The 24591-nt window shown below is 40.2% G+C and overlaps 1 protein-coding gene across 14 annotated transcripts in view; it reads right to left on the bottom strand.

Annotated features, from left to right (window-relative positions):
- Positions 1-363: 363 nt before the first annotated feature.
- Positions 364-24591, bottom strand: part of SYT14 (synaptotagmin 14) — a 240071-nt gene continuing 215843 nt past the window's right edge. For 12 of the 14 annotated variants that reach the window (XM_039532412.1, XM_039532418.1, XM_039532422.1 and 9 more), the window contains one exon: positions 20033-22035. In XM_039532412.1, the coding sequence (XP_039388346.1) occupies positions 21722-22035 (314 nt within the window). In that variant the 3' untranslated portion in view covers positions 20033-21721. Of the gene's footprint in view, positions 466-20026; positions 22036-24591 lie in introns of those variants that run through there. The other 2 variants (XM_039532410.1, XM_039532409.1) reach the window with 2 other exon arrangements.

The raw sequence follows: 24591 nt of genomic DNA, 5'->3' as shown, positions 1-24591 counted from the left end.
TGTGCAAGTAACAGAGAATTTTGTGTAGGTAACAGAACAAGGGAGCCTCATTCTTCGGTGGCCCTGATGCACTCCTATAATAAACATGATTATTATTATTAATCATCATCATGCAGAATAAAAAACATGGTGATGCATAGGTTGGACCTTAAATCATTAAGGCTCTTTACACTGCCAGAGTGGTATAAAGGGCCTAAGCATAACCGAGCATCAGCCCCTTGTGTGTATATATTTTTTATTTTACTGGCTTAGTGTCAGGTTAAAAATCGTGAATCAATCAATCAATAAATTCCTGACCCCTGTTATTCTACTAACTTAGATTAATAAAACTGATTTTAAAAATTTCATTTGAATGTATTTACTTTTTGCACTTCACTCATTTTAGACAATGAAAACAGTCAAGTCAGTTTCACTCTGTAGTCTTTCTGGATCTCAGGAACTAGTACAGTGCTTCAGTTGCAAGTTCTACAAAGGAAGGTTTAAACACAAATTAAAAGTTGTCATCATTAAATTATTAAAACCCCTTTTTAAAATACAAGATCATATACGTTTTAAAGTCTGATACTTTTAGGAAGGCTTTTGTTTCCATTAGTATGGTTATCTCGTACTGTAGGTGGTGTTTAAATAAAAATAAAATAAAATGTAATTTACATTCTGGGTTCAGACAGCTTGCCAGAATCCTTTAAACCACAAGAAAGACGAATTCCAGTACCAGTGGGACACAATAAGATCAACTCTGTTCCATTTTATGCTGGCAAGATCTCTTTCTTCAGTCACATTCTCTCCAAACTTGGAAGTAATAATCTCAAATATACAGATAGTCTTTGGAGAGAGGAACTTTATGGACATGGAAACAACATCATTCCTCCCAGAAGGGAAGTAACAAGGCTAGAGAGATCCTCCCTGAGATATACTCTGTCAGGGCAACAGCCTGATATGAAATCATTCTGGGAACAAACAGGGTTTTCAGGCTACAAAGGAAGCAAATTAACCATTCATATGTGTTTGACCTATTAAGTTGCTAAGTAGCTATTCCTCAGTATTGATAAAAGGGTTATTATTAAAGTACAGGCCCCAGCTACTCCTCCTAGAGGCCAATCCACATCTACCTTGGTGCTGCAGAAAATGATACTGGGGACTCAGTAGGTGGCACTTGTCTTTGAGCCATCCTGGAATCAGTGCTCCAGCATGATGATGAGAGGAAACACTGGCCATCTTTTGAATAAGATGTAATACTAAGATGTTGGTTGCTTGTGTTCATTAAAGATCCCCTGGCATGTTTTATAAGAGTAGATGTGTTAATGCCAATGCTCTGGCCAAATTCCAACTCCATTTACCAACCTATATTCCCCCTGAAATTTCAGTTGATGTGATATGTGTCATCACTTCTTCCCCCAGACTGTTATGCAGAACTCCTGTATACTATTAGGAAGCTTCTATGGTCCAAAGTAGAACTGGCTGCATTTTCGGGGTGGGTGAAATGATCTTTGTATATTCATTACCTACTTCCCGGGGTGTTTTGAGGGTTAATTAGTATTTGGAAAATTCTTAGCGATCCTCAGATGAAAGGCAATATAAAAATGAAAGCATTTTGTTTGTTATTAAAGGGCACATTGTACCTAGCAGAGTAGCCAGCGGAGACTCTACCTGTGGTCTTGCTCAGAAATCCATAATAAACAGTAGCATAGGCAGGTGTAAGTGAAGGAGATGCAAATACAGACCTTCATGACATTTTAAACTGAGGTTTTAAAAAAATCTGTACAATATTTATGTACTGTATCACTTCTACTCTTCATGCCCTCCGTGAATGTTTGTCATGCTGTGTTCCTGGATATCTGCTTTGTAAATTTCACTGCATCATTTTACAGCTTTTGTTCTTTTGTTTGCTGCATTTGCAAATTACATTTAATTTGGATTACCTAGAATGACAATGAGCCGTTTAAGCGTATACATTTTGTTGTAATAGATCTTATGCAGCATGTCTACCCTCAGAGAAAACTTACAGTGAAATATTATGCATAATTAGACAGGGTAGGATATAGACCAAGAGAAAAATCATTCCTTAAAATATTTCTGGCAGCAAAAGGCTTTGCCTCAGGCCAGATCACCCCATCCTGCAGAAAACACTTGGAAGGAGGCAGGGGAGAAAATCTCTATGAGAGATGAGAGGGTTTGGGCTCTAGCATCTTTGGATCTCAGGGGATCATCTGGAAGCTTCTGCCCTCAAATTAGTGTCAAAGTTCCCCTATCGCCTCCTGCTTCCCGGTAGTGCAGTTCCACTGGAGCTTCCACTCCAGGCTGTATTACCCCCCCCCAACTCCCAAAGTACCCTCTCTGGGATCCAAGCACAGAAAAGGGGAGAGCTCTGTGCAGAGAGCTCTTCTGTGAAACAATTCTCACAGAACAATCTAGTCCGAGGTAGTCAATAGGCAGACCGTGGGCCAATCCAGACTGCCAGGTGCTTTTGAACAGACCCCCAAATCTTTTTATTTACTTATTATCATTAGTATTTTTTTATTAGTTTCTCTGGAGTCTGGACCTTGACCAAGCAATTTGGACCTTTACAAAAAATAATTGATTCTGCCTGATCTAGCCCCATGAAAATAATCAGCAATTTTTATTTTTAATGTTTAAGGGTTGGAAGACCCATTCACAGGGAAGTCACATAGAATTTAATACAAATATTAATCATTGTATACACTCTTTATTCAGTTTTACCCACTGCTGCAGAGACTTCTATCCCAGCTGTAGACATCTGAGACAAAAGCCTATAGAAAGAATGACAGGATAGGTGAGAATAACTTCTGCTGGTAAAAGAATCAAGTTTTCTAGCTTACATAGAGCTCTTCTTCAGGTCTGGGAAAAGTACCAGGCCCTGCCATTACAACAGATGCAAAATCTGCAGAAACAGCTCCACTGCTTCGATGTTCGATACACCTCCCCCAACACGCCTTTCAAGATCCATGGGTCCTATACATGCCTATCGCAACACGTAGTGTACCTCATCCAGAGACTCAATAAACGCCCCAGTAACAACTATCTGGGTGAAACGAGACAATCACCACATTCTCAATGAATTCAGACAGAAAATGATAAAAGACAAAAACACCAGATCACCTGTGGGTGAACACTTGTCACACAACAATAATTTAATATCTGACTTCTCAGTCCTCATCCTCAAAGGAAACCTGAACAGCACCTTCAAAAGATGAGCCTGGGAGCTTAAATGCCTGACTTTGTTAGACACTAAAAATCATGGACTGAATAGAGACATTGGATTCATGCACAGGCACTGACTGTGTTCTTTCCTGGGGAGTGGGCAACCCCCACTCTACCCCTTCCCCCAAGCTCCCACCCGCCCCACCTCTTCCTGCCCCTTAACCCAAGTGTGCCCTGCCCTTGCTCCTCCCCCTCTGCCCACCGTGCCTCCTGCACACTGAGAAACAGCTGATCCGCAGTGGGCAGGAGGCGCTGGGAGGGAGGGACGAAGCTGATCGGCAGGAGGTACTAGGGGGAGGGGGAGGAGTTGATAGAGGGGCTGTCCAGGGGTGCTGAGCACCCACCATTTTTTTCCCCTGTGGATGCTCCAGCCCCGGAGACCTATGGAGTCAGCGCCTATGAATTCATGGCTCATTGCAACAATTTATAACCCACTAACCCTCCTTTGTCCTGTGACTGCAGAGGCATTAACTGCCCAATTCACCTGCAATGGTCTCTTACAACATGTTAATTCCTTATGCCAAACAATCTATTCCATCTAGTGTTTAGCTGTGAGACTCTGAATACCTTCCCAGATCTGAAGAGCAGCTTTGTATAAGATCAAAAGCTTGTCTCTCTCACCAACAGAAATTGGTCCCATAAAACATATTACCTCACCCCTTGGTCAGTCTAATACAGGGATCGGCAACCTTTGGCACACAGCCCACCAGGGGAAGGCCCCTGGCGGGCCAGGCCAGTTTGTTTACCTGCCGCGTCTGCAGATTCGACCGATCGTGGCTCCCACTGGCCGTGGTTCGCCATTCCAGGCCAATGGGGGCTGTGAGAAGCTGTGGCCAGCACATCCCTCGGCCCGCTCCATTTCCCACAGTCCCCATTGTCATCATTTGCCAAAGAATAAATAAAAATGAATGAAGAAAGGTTCTATAAATACATTAGGTCCAAGAGAAAGACAAAGGAAAGTATAGGTCCACTACTTAGGCCTGGTCTACACTATGCGTTTAAACCGAATTTAGCAGCATTAAACCGATTAAACCCTGCACCAGTCCACACAATGAGGCCCTTTATATCGATATAAAGGGCTCTTAAAACCGATATCTGTACTCCTTCCTGACGAGGGGAGTAGCGCTCAAATCGGTATTGCCATGTCGGACTAGGGTGAGTGTGGCCGCAAATCGACGGTATTGGCCTCCGGGAGCTATCCCACAGTGCACCATTGTGACCGCTCTGGAAAGCCATCTGAACTTGGATGCACTGGCCAGGTAGACAGAAAAAGCCCCACGAACTTTTGAATTTCATTTCCTGTTTGGCCAGCATGGCGAGCTCACCAGCACAGGTGACCACGCAGAGCTCATCAGCACAGCTAACAATGCAGTCTCCTGAGAATCGAAAAAGAGCTCCAGCATGGACTGCACGGGAGGTACTGGATCTGATTGCTGTATGGGGAGAGGATTCCGTGCTAACAGAACTCCGTTCCAAAAGACAAAATGACAAAACATTTGAAAAAATTTCCAAGGCCATGATGCAGAGAGGCCACACCAGGGACTCAGTACAGTGCCGTATGAAAGTTAAGGCGCTCAGACAAGTCTACCAGAAAACCAAAGAAGCAAATGGAAAGTCCAGGGCAGGGCCAAAAACATGCTGCTTCTATGCTGAGCTGCATGCAATTCTAGGGGGGTCCGCCACCACTACCCCACCCCTGTCCGTGGATTCCGAGGTGGGGGTGGTAATCGCAGCCATGGCTGAGGATTCTGCAGACGGGGAGGATGAGGAGGAGGAAGAGGAGGACGAGCTTGCAGAGAGCACACAGCACTCCGTGAGCCCCAACAGCCAGGAGCTTTTTCTCACCCTGACGGAATTACACTCCCAGCCCTCCCAAGCCACTATCCCAGACAATGAAGCCATGGAAGGGACCTCTGGTGAGTGTACCTTGTAAATATAAGACATGGTTTAAAAGCAAGCATTTTTTAATGATTAATTTGCCCTGAGGACTTGGGATGCATTCACGGCCAGTACAGTTACTGGAAAAGTCTGTTAACATGTCTGGGGATGGAGCGGAAATCCTCCAGGGACATCTCCATGAAGCTCTCCTGGAGGTACTCCAAAAGCCTTTGCAGAAGGTTTCTGGGCAGCGCTGCTTTATTCCATCCTCCATGGTAGGACACTTGACCACGCCATGCATGTAGCAAGTAATCTTGTATCATTGCATGACAAAGCCTAGCTGCGTATGGTCCCGGTGATTGCTGGCATTCCAGCAACTTCTGTTCTTTATCTCGCTGTGTTGCCTCAGGAGAGTGATATCGTTCATGGTAACCTGGTTGAAATTCAGGAATTTAAGTAAGGGAACAGAAATGGCCATTCCTACTGGGCTGTTTGCCTGTGGCTTAAAAGAAATCCTTCCCTGCAGGTAGCCAAGTGGGGGGGGGGGGGGGAAGGGGAAGGAGGCGCGATTGGTGCTGAGCTTTTCCACGTTTGGCTAGCAGGGATATTTCCTGTTACCACCCATGCGGTTGTGGGTGGGGGGGAAAAGGGGGTGTTTAGCAGTGATCTTCCATGATACCAGCCACGGGGTGGTTTCTGCTGCTGCACGTTAACAGGAAAGAAGCAGCACTCAACGGGCTTTGCTTGCTATTTGGGAAAGGAGGGCGCTGGATAGATGAATGCTGCAGCAGACGAAAGACAATGGCTTACCATGGCCGCATGCAAGCCGAATTCTGATGCCTGGACCTGTGTCTGTGATCTGTAACACCAAAGCCGCAGGCACTCAATATTAAGATGCAAAATATGACCTTGTAGTGAAAACACATGTGCTATGTAAGGTGAATAGTGTTGTTCACCATGAAAGAGTATGACCATTGTTCTCTAAAATCTATCTTTTAAAATATTTCTCTCCCTTTTTTCCCTCCCTCATGCGGCTGCAAATTTTTCAAGCCTCTCTACTCCATCCCGAAGGCTATCTCAGATAAGGCGGCGGAAAAAAAAGATGCGAGACAAAATGTTTTCGGAAATCATGGAAGTGACCCACAATGAAAGAGCTCATCTGAATGAGTGGAAGGACGTGGTAGCAAAGTTCAGGAAAGATGCCAGTGACCGTGAGAACAGGAGGGACCAACGTGAGGACAGGAGAGATGCTCGAGGTGAGAGGAGAGATGCTCGAGGTGAGAGGTGGCGGCAGGAAGATCAGCGGTGGCGGGATGCAACTCTGGGGCTGCTGCGTGATCAAACTGACATGCTCTGGCGTATGGTGGAGCTTCAGGAACGGCAGCAGGATCACAGAGTGCCGCTGCAGCCCCTGTATAACCACCCTCCCCCCTCACCATGTTCCTTAGCCTCCTCACTTGGCAGACGAGTAAGAACTCGTGGGGGGAGGCTCCATGCACCCGCCCACTCCACCCCAGTGGACAGCCCAACCAAAAGGCTCTCATTATTATGAAATTTTTTTAGTGGCCTTTTCCTTCCCTACTATCCTCCTCCCAAACCCCACCTGGGCTACCTTGTCAGTTCTCTCCCTCTTTTTATAATTAAGTAATAAAGAATACATGATTTTTAAACGAGAGTGACTTTCTTTCCTTAGAAAGCAAGCTGTGATCAAAAGGGGGGAGTGGGGGGTGGCTTACAGTGAATGAGTCAGTCAAGGGGGGGGGAGTTCATCAAGGGGAAACAAACACAGCAGTCACACCGTACCCTGGCCCGTGATGAAACTCATTTTCAAAGCTTCTCTAATGCGCACCGCTTCCTGGTGTGCTCTTCTAATCGCCCTGGTGTCTGGCTGCGCGTAATCAGCGGCCAGGTGATTTGCCTCAGCCTCCCACCCCGCCATAAAGGTCTCCCCCTTACTCTCACAGAGATTGTGGAGAACACAGCAAGCAGCAATAACATAGGGGACATTGGTTTGGCTGAGGTCTGAGTGAATCAGTAACGTGCGCCAGCGCGCCTTTAAACGGCCAAATGCACATTCTACCACCATTCTGCACTTGCTCAGCCTGTAGTTGAACAGCTCCTGACTACTGTCCAGGCTGCCTGTGTATGGCTTCATGAGCCATGGCATCAAGGGGTAGGCTGGGTCCCCCAGGATAACGACAGGCATTTCAACATCCCCAACTGTTAATTTCTGGTCTGGGAAGTAATTCCTTTGCTGCAGCCATTTAAACAGAGTAGTGTTCCTGAAGATGCGAGTGTCATGAACCCTTCCCAGCCATCTCACGTGGATGTTGGTGAAACGTCCCTTGTGATCCACCAGTACTTGCAGCACCATGGAAAAGTACCCCTTGCGGTTTATGTAGTGGGTGCCCTGGTGCTCCGGTGCCAAGCTAGGGATATCGATTCCATCTATCGCCCCACCACAGTTAGGGAATCCCATTGCAGCAAAGCCATCCACTATGACCTGCACATTTCCCAGAGTCACTACCTTTCGTAGCAGCAGCTTAGTGATTGCTTTGGCTACTTGCATCACAGCAGCCCCCACAGTAGATTTGCCCATTCCAAATTGATTCCCAACTGACCGGTAGCTGTCTGGCGTTGCAAGCTTCCACAGGGCTATCGCCACTCGCTTCTCAACTGTGAGGGCTGCTCTCATCTTGGTATTCTGGCGCTTCAGGGCAGGGGAAAGCAAGTCACAAAGTTCCATGAAAGTGCCCTTATGCATGCAAAAGTTTCGCAGCCACTGGGAATCGTCCCACACCTGCAACACTATGCGGTCCCACCAGTCTGTGCTTGTTTCCCGGGCCCAAAATCGGCGTTCAATGACTAGAACCTGCCCCATTACCAGCAGACTCTCCAAAGCGCAGGGGCCCGCAGTTTGACAGAATTCTGTGTCCATGTCCTCATCACTCTCGTCGCCGCGCTGCTGTAGCTGCCGCCTCCTCGCCTGGCTTTGCAGGTCCCGGTTCAGCATTGACTGCACGAGAATGCGCGAGGTGTTTACAACATCCATGATTGCTGTCTTCACCTCAGCAGGGTCCATGCTTGCCGTGGTATGGCGTCTGCACAGTTCACCCAGGAAAAAAAGGCGTGAAACGGTTGGCTGCTGCTGGTTTCACGGAGGGAGGGGTGAGGCTGTACCCAGAAGCACGAGCAGCAATGTTTTTTGCCCCATCAGGCACTGGGATCTGAAACCAGAATTCCAATGGGTGGGGGAGACTGCAGGAACTATGGGATAGCTACCCACAATGCAACGCTCTGGAAATCGACACTAGCCTCGGTACATGGATGCACACCGCCGAATTAATGTGCTTAGTGTGGCCGCGTGCACTCGACTTTATACAACCTGTTTTACACAACCGGTTTATGTAAAATCGGAATAATCCCGTAGTGTAGACGTACCCATAGAGAGTGAACTATTACAGCTCTAGAAGTGGTCACTCCCAAATAGGCGCAAGGCATATTGGCCCTAGGCTGTGTTAGGAACTACTCTGGATTTACACTGTCGAAACTGAGAGCAGAATATGGCCCTTTCCATATTGTAATGAAATGATTTAAAAGGCAAGATTCATTCCTGCCTTAAAAATGTACATATTAGTGTCAATATGATCTTACCCATTTTGACAAGAGGATTTTCATTATTAATAAGATGAAATGTAAAGCTTCTAATTAAGTGGAAAACAAACCACTGTAAACTATACTCACAACACATAACCCTATTAAGGTCTTGTTTTAATAAATAATTTATCTAATAGTCAGTTTATTTATTATATGATCTTAGCTGATATTTGATTTCATCCACACATCTTTTTAGTCTCATTTATTTCCTTCCAGCACTAATATTTTTTATGCTGATCCAAAAATAAATTTGTTTTTAGGGTTACCATGATGAAAACTATCTATACAAAATAATTAGGTAAGAAAATGTAGCAGCTCCTTTATTATTTTTTGGGAAGGAGGGGTGTACATTTACAAGTAAAATTAAATCTATCATATACATCAAGTGACACGCATTAAAGCAGAAGTGCACCGGTGGAGTGTAAAAACCCAGACACTAGAGGGAAAAGAGCATGCTACAAATTTGGACAGCAAGAAAATACTAAATAGCCCTTATTCACCAGAATATCTGGAGCCAAGTAATTCATTATTTTAAAAACTAACTTGGAATCCATCACATGAATAAAACTGTGTGACAGTTTAATGTTTTGCCAAATAGAAGATATATCTGTAAGTACTGTATATCAGAAGTTGTGTCTGATAAGATCTGTGTATAGCTATTGCTAGTGCTGTACATGGAGGTATTCAATGATCATGAGCAGTACCATGCAATTCTGCTCTGTTACAGCCATGTAATCCCACTAACCATAGGAGAATGCACAGATGTCACTGAGGACAGAACTTGGTCCATGAGGACAATACACACCCTATTCATGATCATCGATCATGGCCGTGATGTAGATATTTAAAGTGAACGCATGTAAACCAAGAGATATCATACTACATTTTTTATTCACTGCATCATGAAACTTTTCCAATTCTCCACCTTACATATTTTCAGTGTCTTAAATTTTCTTTTCTCTTTATACTTAACTTACAGGAATATAGTGGGTCAAATGATCACATTGTCGTAGATCTTATATCACAGGTTATGTTCAATTATGAATACAAGGCCAAACTTTTATTAATAAATACAATAACAATAATAATAGTTTGTTCTCATAGTAGAGGTCTGGAGGTGTGAGAGAGCTATGCTGCAATTTGAACCACCTGTCCACTTTTCTTTCCATATGCCAAAAAACAAGGGAGCCAATAACCAATGCACAATCCCATCCCATGTGCATGTCCTACTGAGCACATTATCCCCCTGCCAGCTGTGAAAATTGGTTGATACACCAGCTGTGTGATTTAATAAAAATGTTACTTACTGTATGTTTAGTATTTGTAATACTTTTTTCTACTACTAATTGTTCATACACTACTCAACTGCAACGTTGCCAGCTATCATCCTCTCTGATGGCCCAGGGCTACGTGCCCCCACTGGCTGCTGGTCTGCTTTCCAAGGTCCACCACCACCACTTGGTTCTATAACCCCTTCTTGCTCCTGAGCCCTCCTCATCCTCATTTGCTGGGGGGAAGCATTTACATTTGCCTTCTCAGGCAAAGGCATTGCATGTCTGATGGCTATGTTGTGCAGAGGACTTGGGCATGACGCATATTCGTTCTGAAAAGCTCCTTGTCCCAAAACTTGCATCAAACTCCATGTGGAGTAACAGGCCACTTGCACTCACACAAGTTTTGGAAAATTTCAGCATTAACACTGACAAGATCAACATTAACATACTTGCAGAGGTCTGGGAAATGAGGAATGATACAGCAGGGACGCACTTCCCCTTCTACACTCTCTCCTGGCCCAAGCCGCCAGGATTGTGCCACTTCCACCGGCAGCACTGGAGAGAATGATAGGACTCCCTATAATAAGTTTTCCAATCTTTTGGGTAGAGAAAATTATGGTTTTGTTTCATTTTAAGCATTTTAACTAGTCAATTGTTTTGTCTTATTGTTTGCATGTATGTAGTTTTGGTAAAACCCCATGATTAAAAATGTACTCCCACACTTTTGAAAGCAGAGATACCATGACGGCTCCAGAAGTTTTGTTCTAATGTGCATAATAAAATCACTAGAGAGTGCTGTGTTATTGAAAGTGTAACCTTCAGTAAAATGTTTAAGTCAAACCCCAACTATTTGAGGTTATTGAACTCTCTTTTAAAAACTTCATATAACTTAAGCGTACAGCTGTTCTGCAAAATCTGTAGGTAGAATAAATTCACGGAAGCCTAGATGAGGTCTACAAAATGCTATAGGAGCCTTTTTCAGAGGCCAATCAAAATAGTCACCTGAATGTCCCTTTATTTGCATTTGGAGGATATATGGTACCAAAGTGCTTTAAAAATTCTGTAGTCAGAAGATTCAAGACACAGGCAGAGCCTATGAGAGCTGCAAAAGTAACTGAGGAAACTCTTTAAAAAGCTCAGAAATAGCGCAAAAGGGAGTGTGTTGTGTCCAGATTTAGCTTCAGGAAATTAAAATCTCATCCTTTCCCTGAAACTCAAACTCCATAGAACTGTCAACCTGCTATTACTATTTGCTAAATAGTGGAATTCGTTATATTTGCACAAGACCCAGTGAATTCCAAAGTAAAAGAAACATAATTAGCTACTGCAACTGATTTTTCTTTCTTTCAAATATTTTCCAACTATTAAGGTTCAAATGTAAAAGGTTGGACTCCTTGAATGGAAAATTGCTTTTTAATTAACAAAGGATACCCATGCAAATCCAGAACTTAGCAAAAATGGTTTACTTAGTCATCAATAGAAACACAAAGAGAGAGAGAAGGTAGACAAAAATTATAAATCCTTAGTTACACAGTCTCAAGCATGTAAATAACAGTCTTAAAGCTGTCGTATATACATTAGCTGTGAACGGTTCCATAATATATAGTTCATTGATGAGTTTTAGTTGTATGTGTATGGGTATACCTACAAATACATGATGGAAATTTTCCGTAAACCCTTTTTCTAAAACCAGGAAATGTCTATTTAACAGCAACAGACATGCTGGAACCACTACTGCTTTTTATAAAAAGACAACTTGACAACAGTAACTTTTTATGTACATTGGAGACGTTTAGGGTTAACGTAAGCTAGTATCAAATTTTAAAGTAGTTTTTAGCTAGCTAATGATAGGGAAAGGAAAACAAAAACAACAAATTTCTGACAACACTCAATTTGAGATACTGTGATACAGTGTGACATTTAATTATAAATCCTTCTCTAACATAAAATATTGCTAACACCCCACAATTTGATACATAATATGCAGAGCTGCACATTCACTGCTAGAACTCCATTTTTGTCTACATCCAGCTGAAATGCCATGAGAAAATGAGTCATCTAGACAATATCTCTTTCAGACAAAATCCTAAATATCTAATAAATCATGTGAGTAGTTGAAAAAGGAGTCACTCATTTTTTAATCCTGTTACTGTCAGAATATAGAATGAACTAATTTACAGAAATGTTAATTTCTGTTTATTTGACCTAAAATATAACAAAGGAAAAGATGGGCAAGAAAGTTTGATAATAAAGAGCAAATTCGGTTTCAGGCATCAGTTAAGGGTCCTTGTTTCTAGCTGGAGATCAAAGCATAAGGATGAAGAGTTCTTTATGTTTCCATTTCTAGTGTCAACAAAAAAGATAGCCCTTTTTAGGAAGGGGGAAAAAACCCAAACCACTAATTGGGCATTGATGTTTCACTTCAAAAAAGTTAATCAGGAAGGCTTCTGGTTAATTCATGGAATTATGGGTTGAAAGGCTGTCAGTGACTTGATCAGAATGTACTGATTTTAATTTCTGGCATTTTTATATCTGATATTTAAAATTCTTTTTCATGTGCTGAATAAGACTTAGAAAGTATGGTATGTTCTCTTAAACTGCTTTTGTTGTTGTAAGTCTTTGTTAAGGGTGTGCAAACAATTTGCAATGATAGAAGTAAATGGAATATGAAAACCCTGTAACTTTATAGACTAATCATCTAATGAAAATAATTTAAAATGGAAACATAATGGTTAGAGGTTTTGTTATATTATGAATATTAACCACATGTACTTTTAGTATGATATGTATTTGTCTTGGTAAGGGCAGTGTAGATATACAGATACATTATGCTATCAGAGCTTCGGACAGGAATAGGCTTGAAATTACCAGGTTTCTTGAAGTTGTACATTCCTGACACAGGCATTAAATGGGTAAAATAAGGTTAAATATGTCTGCACTGTTTATTTGTATTTTTGTTTGCTTTGTGGGCACATTTGATTAACACATACATTCAGATACAAATCAACTGTTTTACTACTGATACAATAATGTACAACCAGTCAGAAAAAAGATATCTTCTATTCCCAGCAGTGAATCACATTTACATATGTCAATTTTATATTAGTTCAATGAGATCCATACTGTCACATCAGTAATTCTATGGTAGCAAGCCCCAAAGTTATTTGTCCAATGAATTAGAAACAGGGCTGGTTCTTTGGTTAACACCATGTGACTAACATCAGACACAAGAGTCTGTTAAGTACCAACAGTCATGTGAAGAAGTTTCTTGGGATGCAGCTCAGAAGGAAAGAGGGACAACTTTTAACCTCCCAAGAAAATGTACTATGTTAAACTGACCTGCCATTTAAAACCTTCTGTACTAGAAATAATCTGGCTAAGACATTGCTCAAATTACAGTGAAATTGTTTATACATAACATCAGTTTCTCTACAGATAAATTTTATACAAAAGAAGCAAGGCATCGAGTGTGTCAGTGGCAGTATAAAAGTATGTGAATAAAATGCTACATACTATATATTTAATACACTCATATAAAATTTGGTGGACGTGCGCTCTCTCCATATGAATACTGCTTCACAAGCCCATATTTTTATATATTTTAATGAAAGAATGAATTACAATGTGAAATAAACACATTTTAATAACCTGCCTAACAGCATAATTCAGTACAGTATTTGAATTCACTAAGAAGATTAGTTATTAGTTTATAGTCACCAGCAAACAAGTTTGATGTCATTTAAGATGAAGGGAACTATAATCTATAACCATAACTACGGGGCAGACTCTGCATCCCTTATATGTGGGAGAAGTCCCACTGAAGTCAATAGGATTGCTCACTGAGGGCTTAGTTCTGCCGTTGTTGCTCACACACCTTGCTCTGTGAGTGTTCTCGCTGAAACCTGTGGAACTACTTGTGCAGTAAGGTTCTACTCCACATGAAGGAGTGTGGCAGAATCAGACCCTGAGTAGGGGCAGTAGGCTCAGGCCCTTAATCATTAGTACAGCACTTTAGATTGTTTAACAGAGATGTAGCTTTGCTCATAGAGCATTTAACTTGCCATTGTTAGATCAATTTTTATAAAAATAGATAAGAAAGCTCTGTAAGAAAGTATATATACTGTATAGGGAAAAGCTTCTCCTTCAAACAAGCAAAGAGAGGGAAAAAGTAAATAAAAGATTTCCCTAATTACACTTTGTCAGGAAAATTACATTAAAAACAGTTGTAATAAATGAAACAGTTCCAAGCATTAATGAACCTTGTGGTTTACTGGAAAGGACAGCAAACTAGCTGTATTGTAATAAAAGAGCGTTGCTTTTTATTTTATTTTTTTTACCATTTCCTAAAACATTCAACTTGCTTTAGAAATTTTCTTAAAATATCATAATGAACCATATCAAAACTGACTATCAAAACTTGTTCAAAGTTCAGCTCCTGACTGTACCGTGCAAGTCTTAGAAATTTCCCTGTATCTCAATGCCACACTAATGTTTCCAGCTCATTTGGCAGATTCTTACAAGTTTATATTTTGGAAATCAATCAAAAGTTATAAATCAATCCACTCTAGGTATATAATGCATGGATGTAGGATTTTCGAAAGCACACTACTACAATTAACTGGATACAGTGGGCCAGATTCATCTCCATGGACACAAGAGGAAAGGGGACGTACAAATTACATCTGCACTACACCTAGGAGCTACTCACCCTTGTTGGAGGGCAGGTGATAGTACTGCTGCCATTCTCCCTTCAACAGGTTTCTGCCATGGGTGGGCAGCTTTAGTTGATGGCTGGAGCTCCCTAGGAATTCATGGTCTGGGTTGCACTAACAGAAGCTAGCACTGTCCATCGAGGGACTCAGACACAATATTTATATAGGGCCAAATTCTGCGCTCAGTCACACCATTTTAAATAAGAAGGAATTTCACTGAAGTCCATATTTACTAGGCTGTAACCTAGATCTAAATCAAGTAGCTGAGCCTGAAGAGGTTCTACAGGGCCTATGGCAGGGAAGAATTCCAGCTCCTAGGGTACAGAGGGGTAGCAGTAAGGCTGTAAGGTTGCAGTAATCCCCACCATTCAAGAGGAGGCAACAGCCAGCGGTAAACACCGCAGCAAGTCCATAACCTCTGGCGCCCCACATCCCTTAAATAGTGTGCGTTGGAACCCATAGAGCAAAGTGTGCCTTTTATGTGGTGTGGGCCCCACAAATCCTGCCCCCACTGCACATCAAAACAGCATTGGTTTGGGGTCCAGGGACTAGACTTACCTCTGAGAGCAGAATTTGACCCATACAACAAAAGGCTGTTTAACGCTACCAAACTTATTTTTAATTCTCACATTCTTTGCTGCCATCATTTTATCAGGCATTCATTGAGTGACAAGCAAATGCTTCCATGGATCTTCCCCACAAAAAATACCAACAAAACAAAACATCAACCTACAGTATGTTATAAAACCTGATAACAGATTTAAGAGATTACAAGATATAGTACATTCCTGGGGCAGTTTACTTCAGCACTGTACTTTTCTGAATGCTACAGTTAAAATAATCAAAATATGTGTGGACCATTTTTATTAAATGTTAAATTAATGCTAAAGTAAAAGAAAGAATCCACACGTTGGAACAAATAGAACCAAAGATTATTTAAATACTTACATCTGAGACTCAAGCTGTCTCCTGATAATTGGCTTTTACCTCCATTCATAATTGAAATCACATTTGGTTGTGTTGCAGGTACCATGCTATATCAGTGCTCTAATCTGCTGATCCTATTACTCTTTTGGGGTTGGGTCTATTCTCCCGTTAATGTCTGTGAGTTCCTCTCATTAACATTAATAGAAGTTAGGCATGCATTTCAATAGGAGAATAGAACCCTTAAAGTATATAAATATCTATTTGTTACTGAAAATTCAACATAAGGAGAGAGGATAGTCTGCTTTACTTACTCCTAGGGGAATTCTGCACCAAAAAATTAAAAATTCTGCACACAATATTTTAAAATTCTGGAAATTTTATTTGTCAAAATAACACTATATAATCACACCAGTTTCAATTATTTTGCTAATTTATTTCAAAATACCTGTCAGGAAATATGTCTGTCACAATACAGACACACAAAATTCCCCCCCAGGAATATTGAGTTAAAGAAACCCCTATGACAATTCCCAGTTCCTGCATCTCTACCCCCTTCCCCTCCCCCAGAGCCCAGTCAGGGGGCCAGACACTTACACCCCATTCCCCCCCAGAGCCCAGCCATGGCCCATGCAGCCCAGATACTCATATCCCCTTCCTCCCAGCCGCAGCCACCCCCCGACGACTCACACACCCGCTTCCCCAGAGGCCAGCTGCAGGCCCCCAGCCCAGACACGCACAGACCCTACCCTCTTAGAGCCCAGGGATCCAGAGGGAGAAACAGCCTGATGCTAGGTCCTGGGCTTGCATGGAGTTTCCTGTGCCCTGCCTTTTCCTTCCTTCAGGCTGTGCTGGGAACTGCAACTGCTGGGAACCCTCCAGTTCCTTCCCCCTTCCCCGAGGCCTTGTTTTCTATTTGTGAACTGGGATCTGCTGGGTCCTGTGGCCCCTAGTGGCAGCTAATATTTCTGCAGCCCATTTCTGCGGGGACAAAGAAAATTCTGCATGCACAACATTAATTTCTGCAAAATTCTGCATTGCACAGTGGTGCAGAATTCCCCCAGGACTATTTACTGACAAGCCATAATATTAGAGGCCTGCTTTAGACAAGACAGCATTCCTCCAGACAAGTGTGATGGATACGTAAAGAGTCTGAACCTGCTCCCAATTAAGTCAATGGGAGTTTGTATTGTATTAAAAGATAGAGTTTTCCCAAATTCCATCCTTTCATGTCTTTGTTGAAGCTCTGGTGGCTTTGTATTTCACCAGCAGTAATCTACAAGGGTAGATCAAAGAAAGGTAAATTTACAACACTAATCTAAAAGCTAGTCATAATGTAGGGGAATGACTGAATCATGGTAACAGGAATTATTTGGTTTTAGTTTGGGAGACAATTTTATAAGAGATCATATTTGTTGAGTACAGGTTGTCTACCGATGCTAATGGTGCAAGACACCCAAAATTGAGTTAATTGCCTTATTTTGCACTCTACTTCAGTGCCTTGTGATAAGAGGTGCTGAGTACCCTCACTCTCAAAGTCAAGTGGCTGAGGACAACAGAAGTTGAGGGTGCCTACCATCTCACAGGACCAGGCCCTTACTGAGGATAGAGAATGAACAGACTAATAAAGAAACACAAAGTAGGGATAAAAAGAAAACCACCCAAAAAGCGTCAGGCGGGAAAATAATAAAAACAGGCACTATTGTAGCCAATAGGAATGATTGCAATCGTTTATGGATGAAAGTCTCTAGAGTGCTGAAAAACTGTCTTCTACAGAATCTGCAATAAAACCAGTCAGTGGTTTGGGTACTCTCGCCTACTCCACTATAGCCTGTGAACTTGTTTAGTTGATAAATAGAGCCTGTGACACCAGTAAAAGGGCATGCCTTCATTTCTAGTAATCACTGTGTTTTGAACCTTCATTTTATTAACATGATCTGAGGATTTTAATTATGTTTAGAAACTATGCTGTATTTGTCAAGTAGCTGAATCCATAGCTCTCGCATACCAGCAAATCCTCAGCTGCTGCTGCTGTCAGCCAAGGAGCTAGACCCTACTTTAAGGCTGAACTGTGGCTTTGCCACAAGCCCAGCACAAGGGGCAGCATGTGGATGTGCTGCCGCAGGAGCAGACTGTGACTGTGACCGCGAGTGCCATGTCCCCTCTTGCTCAGGATGAAGTTATCTGCACCAGTCCTATAACTGGCAGAGATTCACTCTCCCCAGAGCAGAGATTCCAGATGTTCTGGCTGGCAAACGAGGGAATGGAGCCAAGACTCTGTCCATTCCCCACCCACCTGCACAGGAAGCTGTCCTCTCTCTTGCACTTCTATATTCCTGGCTAGTGCAGGGGAGTAACATTGCACCTGGGAACTTCATACTCCCTTGTATTGGCCTGTTAGGTCACAATCTGGCCCTTAATCTTTTGTGCAATTCAAGTATGAAGCCAATCATTCTCTTTCACCTTTCTAATCCTTTTTGCAAAGAGCCATGTATAGTATGGAAGTTTTTAATCCTTTCTTCAAATATATAGGTATATATATTACAGAAAAGACAGAAACCCCTTTTAAGTGTAGTTTTTCCAAGAAACTTTGCATATTTTATGTCAATCCAAGGGGTAAAAAATCATTATAGTGTTGTATCAAAAACCAGTATCAATTCAAGGACTGTAATCTCTGTATAATCCTAATATATAGGAGAAAAATAATTTAATCATTTGATACATTCTTGTAAGTGCTGATTGTACCTTTAAAACAGAGGTATGAAGGGTAAACAACAGAAAAAGTCAAGAGAAAATAGAATCATGCACAATTTTGAGGCAAGCACAAAGGCCCTGTTCTGATTTCTTTTTACTACATACCAGTGTTTTTGTTCTTTGGATTGTCTGTTTCTTGGTTGAGGTTTGTTCTATCTGAATGCATACAAAAAAGACTCTGTGCATCAGCTACTGGGGTAAGGTTTGCACAAAGCTTTATCTAAAGGCAGATTTAGAATATGGGAGTGTATATTCACATAAAGCAAATAACAAAACAAAAAAACCTGCAAAACACAAGTCATAACATTGACCTAGGAATAAAGAACAACATAGCAGTTACCCATTCTACCGCCAATTTATAAAAATCCCCACGTGAATTCCAGTAGATGATGATGTGATTAGTTTTGAAAGACAAAAACATTTGACCACTTTCTATTACCTGTATATGATGTCCATGTAAAATTAGAAATTCCTTTAAGCTCTTCATATACATTTATACTGCAGGAGCCTAAATAAGTAAGACCTTTAACTTTGTGATACGCTTGTTGAATCTGAAGTCTATGAAAATCATGTATGAAAATGTTGGAAAAGCATCATGATCTAACAAAAAATCTTGTTAGATGTACTCAACATGCGTCTAGACATGTTTTGTCTAAATTAATATGTTAATGTCTTATATGTCAGAATTGTTAATACATGAAAATGTCATTCCTAAACAGTCTCACTTTTCAAAAGGAATTTGATTGCTCACATCATTTAGCGTAGTTTGGGTTCCTTTTCCAGGTTACAGACTCACCAAGTTTAATTTGTAATATAGTATGTGGTGACCTGAGATATCCCCTATGCTCTGCAATGGAATTACCTTGTTCAGTAGTCACTGTACATCACTTTATACAGTGAAACCTGTACAAGAGACAACCCTTGACAGACACTATTTGATCTTAGAAGACTGCCTCAAAATATTCACAAATATACGTGGTTTATGACCCTTGGTTACTTATGACTTTTTTCCTGGTAGTAACTCAGTAAATAACAAGTGTGTCTATTGTAAGTGAAACCAAAATGAGCTGGGGAAATGGAGGTGGTTTTTCTTATGTACATAAAATTAACATATTTTTATTTAAAAATGTATGAGTTTGATGTTGCACCTCACAAACTGAGCAACAAACAGAACTTGAAGGAACACTTTATACTGTACCACTACTTACAATGTTTCTGGCTAATCAAAGTTCTTGGATGTTTGAATAACCAAAATGAAGTTTATTGTGCCTTACATAAAAAACAACATGCAAGACAGGAAAGAAAATTCCTGTGGCAATGTTCTGAGAAATCCTTAAGTCAATAAAAATTGAAGGCCTGTTATGCAAATACAACCATCCGTTTGTATTAGCAGCTTCAACTAGTGTGATATGAAAGGCACAAAATAATGTCAGTTGAAAACTGTAACTGGAGATTTCTTAGGAAAGGGGTTATAAAATCATTAAGTATGTGAGTATCTGAGAATCACATGATGTATCTTTAACATTATACACTTGCTGTATGCAATCACACAGTACCTGACTGTCTTTGTATCCCAAAGTTTGAACTGTTCAGAGGTAACAAGAAAGAGTTTCTTTCTTTATCCAAATTCACTACAACATCAGTAATTCTCACCAAAAATAATACAGCAATCATACCCTCCTTCTCAGTGAACGCTGCACTGTGGACTTCATTAAGAAATAAGAAATAAACTGCGGTATGTTTGCTCACATACTGTAGAGTAGCAATTAAGATGAAATGAAAATTATTGTAATATATAAAAAAATCCATTTTGAGAATCCTGACTTAAAAACCGGTGTCATTACTTATTCAGTCATCCACAATATTTAGTAATCTGAATTGGATCTGGTGGTCAGTGTGAATTAGTGAGACTCTACTGTACTTACGGTACTTAGGCCCAAACCTCAGCTACACATACACACACATTTCCCTGATGTCGGTGGAAGTTGTGGGTATATATCCAAAGGGAAAATTTGTCCATTATGCTACAGCTTTTTTTTTACCATGATGTTGCTATGAAGCCAACCGTGCCAGCCTTAAATACATGCAGAGCAAACGGACCCATACATTTGGGAGTTCAATGTTCCATGCAAGCCCTGACAACTCATGGGTTAGCCCTATTTCTCTCTGCCACCCGGAAAATAGAGAGGAAATAACTCTCTTCTAGATCCCCTGTATTCCTCCTCCAGCAACAAGACTAGAAATTATGGTTCTTGAAACTCTGCAATTCATATGACCAGCCATGGAAACAAAAATATCTTTCTTTTCCCCAAAGTCATAGAATTGGTCCTTTGCCTTAGCAGTTTAACTACTACTGTTTCTTTTGTGATCTTTCAACATATTCTTCACAATATTGACATTTTAAAGAAATGCATCTCAATTGGTTTAATGAAAAGATATTTTTAGTAAACTCGTGCTCTATGAGCTTCCTATATTGGAATACATGAATACAGGAAGTGCTTTCAACAGAAAGTTACATAGTTTTACAGTACAACCTGTCTAAACAGACTTGCAAGGGACCAGAACAGTGATCTGGTCTCTTTGGGTTAGGCAGAAGCACAGGCAAATGGGGAAAAACCCAGTTTATGCCACAATGTGGAGCTTGTTCCTGTCACAGATTGAATAAACATTTATTTTATGTCAAAGTTCACCTGATTTCACTGAGTCCTAGAGTTTTTCAGACTAATTTCACATCAGAAATGAAGTTAATGCAACTAAGTGCCTAAAAAACCAAAATCAATCTAAAATAACAATATAGTCAATATTAAGCTTTCTTCCCAGGTGGTGGTGATTTTTTGTTGTTGTTTGGTTTTCTTGTTTCACAGTTTAATAATTTGTTTCTTGTATTAAAGGCCAGTGTCCCTTAATTGGGATGTTGGCAGGTCAGAAACTAAAAATATAAGAGCACTAAAAAACCCCAACATGATAGGAGGATTTTATAATAATTTGGGGATTTTTACATAAAATATATTTGAATTGCTAAATAGAAAATAATCCCAAACCAAACAGTGTTGAATGCATCAAGGGGATGGAGCGATTGCTATCTTGTCTGTGTACAGAAAGGTTTAATCTGACACTAGTGAGGTGTCTGACAAATTAATTGAAGAAAATGTGTCAAATGTTCTGCTCCATCGCACATTGTGCATTTTTAAGGTGGAATGTTGAATTTGTTACTTCCATAACAGATCTCTTGGTGGTGACTAAGGGACAGTCTTGTTAAACATGGAATTCCCTGGAACCACAACTGACCCTTGGTACTACCTGTTAAGACTCTAGTAATGAGTGCCATCTGCAGATTTGTTGTCCTTTTGATTCCTTCATTTCAGTCCAGTGATTTAGCTCCTCTTCTCCTGAGCTGTTGAGACCTAGAGAAATCCAGCCTATCATCTCTTTTCGTTTCATGCTGCGTTTATTATACACAGACAGTATGAGCGTCACATCTGAAAGCTGAAATAGTGCCACTTGAAAAATGAAGGTTTCTTTGTATACTGGATTGGGCTGCCCTCGGCGGATGGATGTCTTGCACTTGGACATCTCCTGACCCATGGAATTCAGCAGTGTTAACTTAACATATGTATCTACAAAATAAATGACATTTTGGAATGTTAGCTGTGTGTTAGACTAGGACTTTTTGCTAATGAGACATATAACAACATACTACATAAGGATACGGTGTATACCATGTTGATTGAACATAGCTCAGTTTGGACATACATAGTTATAATGTGAAGAAGATGATAAGTAAGCAAAAATATTTGTATTGCGCTAATGACATAGCTGGTATTTTCACTGAGTTAATGAATTTAGTGAAAGGTATTCCTCAGAATCCTTCTCTTCCCCACCCCCTCCGCGACATCTGTACACAAAGCAGACTTGTATAGCATTAACACTTAGCAAGCTTCAGCTAGCCACAACACTGTAAAGCATATCACTGAGTTTTCAGAAAATAAGAACACACAAAGTGGAATGAAGACAACTAATGAAGAGGAAAAACGAATGCTGGTGTGCAGCAATGACATCAAAACAGCTACTAATGAAATGCTTAAAAAAAATCTCTGCATGGATGTGGTTTCTTACTTAAGGCTTTTTTATTCTGTTTACATTTAAAGACCAAAATGTAGCCAAATGAATATTTACAAAACAGATTAAATCTCTTTTATAGTTCCTAGTTTCATGCAAGATTACATTTAATGCCTTTTTGAGAGAAAATAAATAATCTTTGCACAATTTAACATGGTTCTTTAAGATGTGGCTTGCCTAGTGCTTTAGGAAGTACTTTCAAAATGCTGATGTAATGTTTAAAATATATACTGTAAAATGCATTTTAACACACCATTTTTAGTATTTGAGTGATAAGCCTTTTATTTTTAAAACTATATTTTTTCTTGTTTGTCATGACACCTGCATACTGTATACAGCATTTGTATTTCATAAAGTTATTACTCATTTTAAGAAATATACAATTGTCTGAAAAAAATCTGCTTTTATATTCCTATTGTATACATGACAAGAAGATTAAAAGATAAGAGCTTGTGTAAAAAAGAAGCTCATTGCATGTTTTCACTTTTTAGATACTCTGAAATACCATCATCCATAATCAGAGATAAGTGCTACCACTACTTTTAAGAGTGCCACAGATAATAAATGTACATTTTGGAAGCTAACATGGTGGACAGCCGTGGACAGCTTTACTGCTGGCAAGTTTTCTTTTGCATGAAAAAGACAACATCCAATTAGTCTCTACAGGAACTCACCTCGGATTATATAAACCTGTCCACCTATCAAGTGTTTTAGACAACAGAACAGTCCGTCTGACAACAGGGGGTGGAAAGCAGTAAAAGAAATAATGACCAGATGTCAATAGTTTGGTGAGAGAGGGTCAAAGGTTAAAGTTTAAGAGGAAACACTGTTCACTGGAGTGGAAGAACACAAAACCTTAGCAGTTCTGTTCAGATAGAGGATTGAACAAAAGGATTGTTGGGTAAAATTTAATGAAATGAGAATTTTGTACATTCATTGTGTAATCTTTACCAAAAAATTACACTGCTTAAATAGCAGGAGATCTTAATATTAATAGTTATTGGATTTAAAGCACATTGAACATAGAAAGAATCATGCAAGTGATCAGGTTATAAAAGACTAGGTTGATATCACTTTATTTTCTTTATCAAACCTTATGCTTTTTCATGCAAACTCCAGCATATTAAGTAAGACTACACACAGTAATTATGCTCAGTATATTACAAATTATAGGATGAAAGATTATTGACCTGAAAAGTTAATCCTATAAATGTATAATGATTTTGGTCAGTCATTATATTTAATGTTACTTTGTGACTGTTTGAAGCAGAGATGAAGTTGAATCACAAAGTGAAACTGATCTAAACTTCTGCAAAGTTCACAGATGCTCAGACCTGGGATTCAAATATGGGTCCATCTCTAGTTTAAAATTTAAACAATTAATTAATTAAAACTAATGCATACAATTATTACATGAAAGTTTATGCATTACTTTAACATTTTAAATTATAATGGAATTTTAAAAATACATAAAAGTTCATCAGGATTAGTACACTCACCTTCATCACACTATAGTGATAATTATACTATAGATACTATATCAGGTCAAATTCCAAACTCTGATTGTTAGTATAGGTCAGTCTGTAGCTTGATGAGTTCACTACAACCCTTATAACAGTAATAGAGATGCAGGAACCTTTCCAGGTTTGGTTTGAAAGAACTTTGCCCAATTTACATGGGTTCACAAACCCTCATCTACGAAAAGGGTCATGTCTGAACAAAACCTTACTTTTCACAGGTGAATCTCACTGTGATCCATGGGTGAAACTGGGATTCTATGGGATCATGAGTGTTTTAGCACTCATATCAGAACTAGAAATTAGATTACATCTCAGCTTTATGGAAACAACAGAAATCTGATCTCATGTTTGCACATACAGAATTAGGCCCTCATTATTGTATTAATCAAAACATAAAATAATAAGGTAATTCCCAATAACTGGGAAATGAATGAAAGTAGAATATTAGGGCACTGCCAGACTTGCCAGAAATAATAAAAAAAAACCAAGATCTAATATGCATAAAATTTGTACACTAATGTATTACAGGAAACT

The sequence above is a fragment of the Mauremys reevesii genome, linkage group 3, assembly GCF_016161935.1.
Source record: "Mauremys reevesii isolate NIE-2019 linkage group 3, ASM1616193v1, whole genome shotgun sequence".
NCBI lineage: Eukaryota > Metazoa > Chordata > Testudines > Geoemydidae > Mauremys > Mauremys reevesii.
Note: the sequence above shows the minus strand (reverse complement) of the source record. Positions and strands in the feature narration are given on the sequence as shown.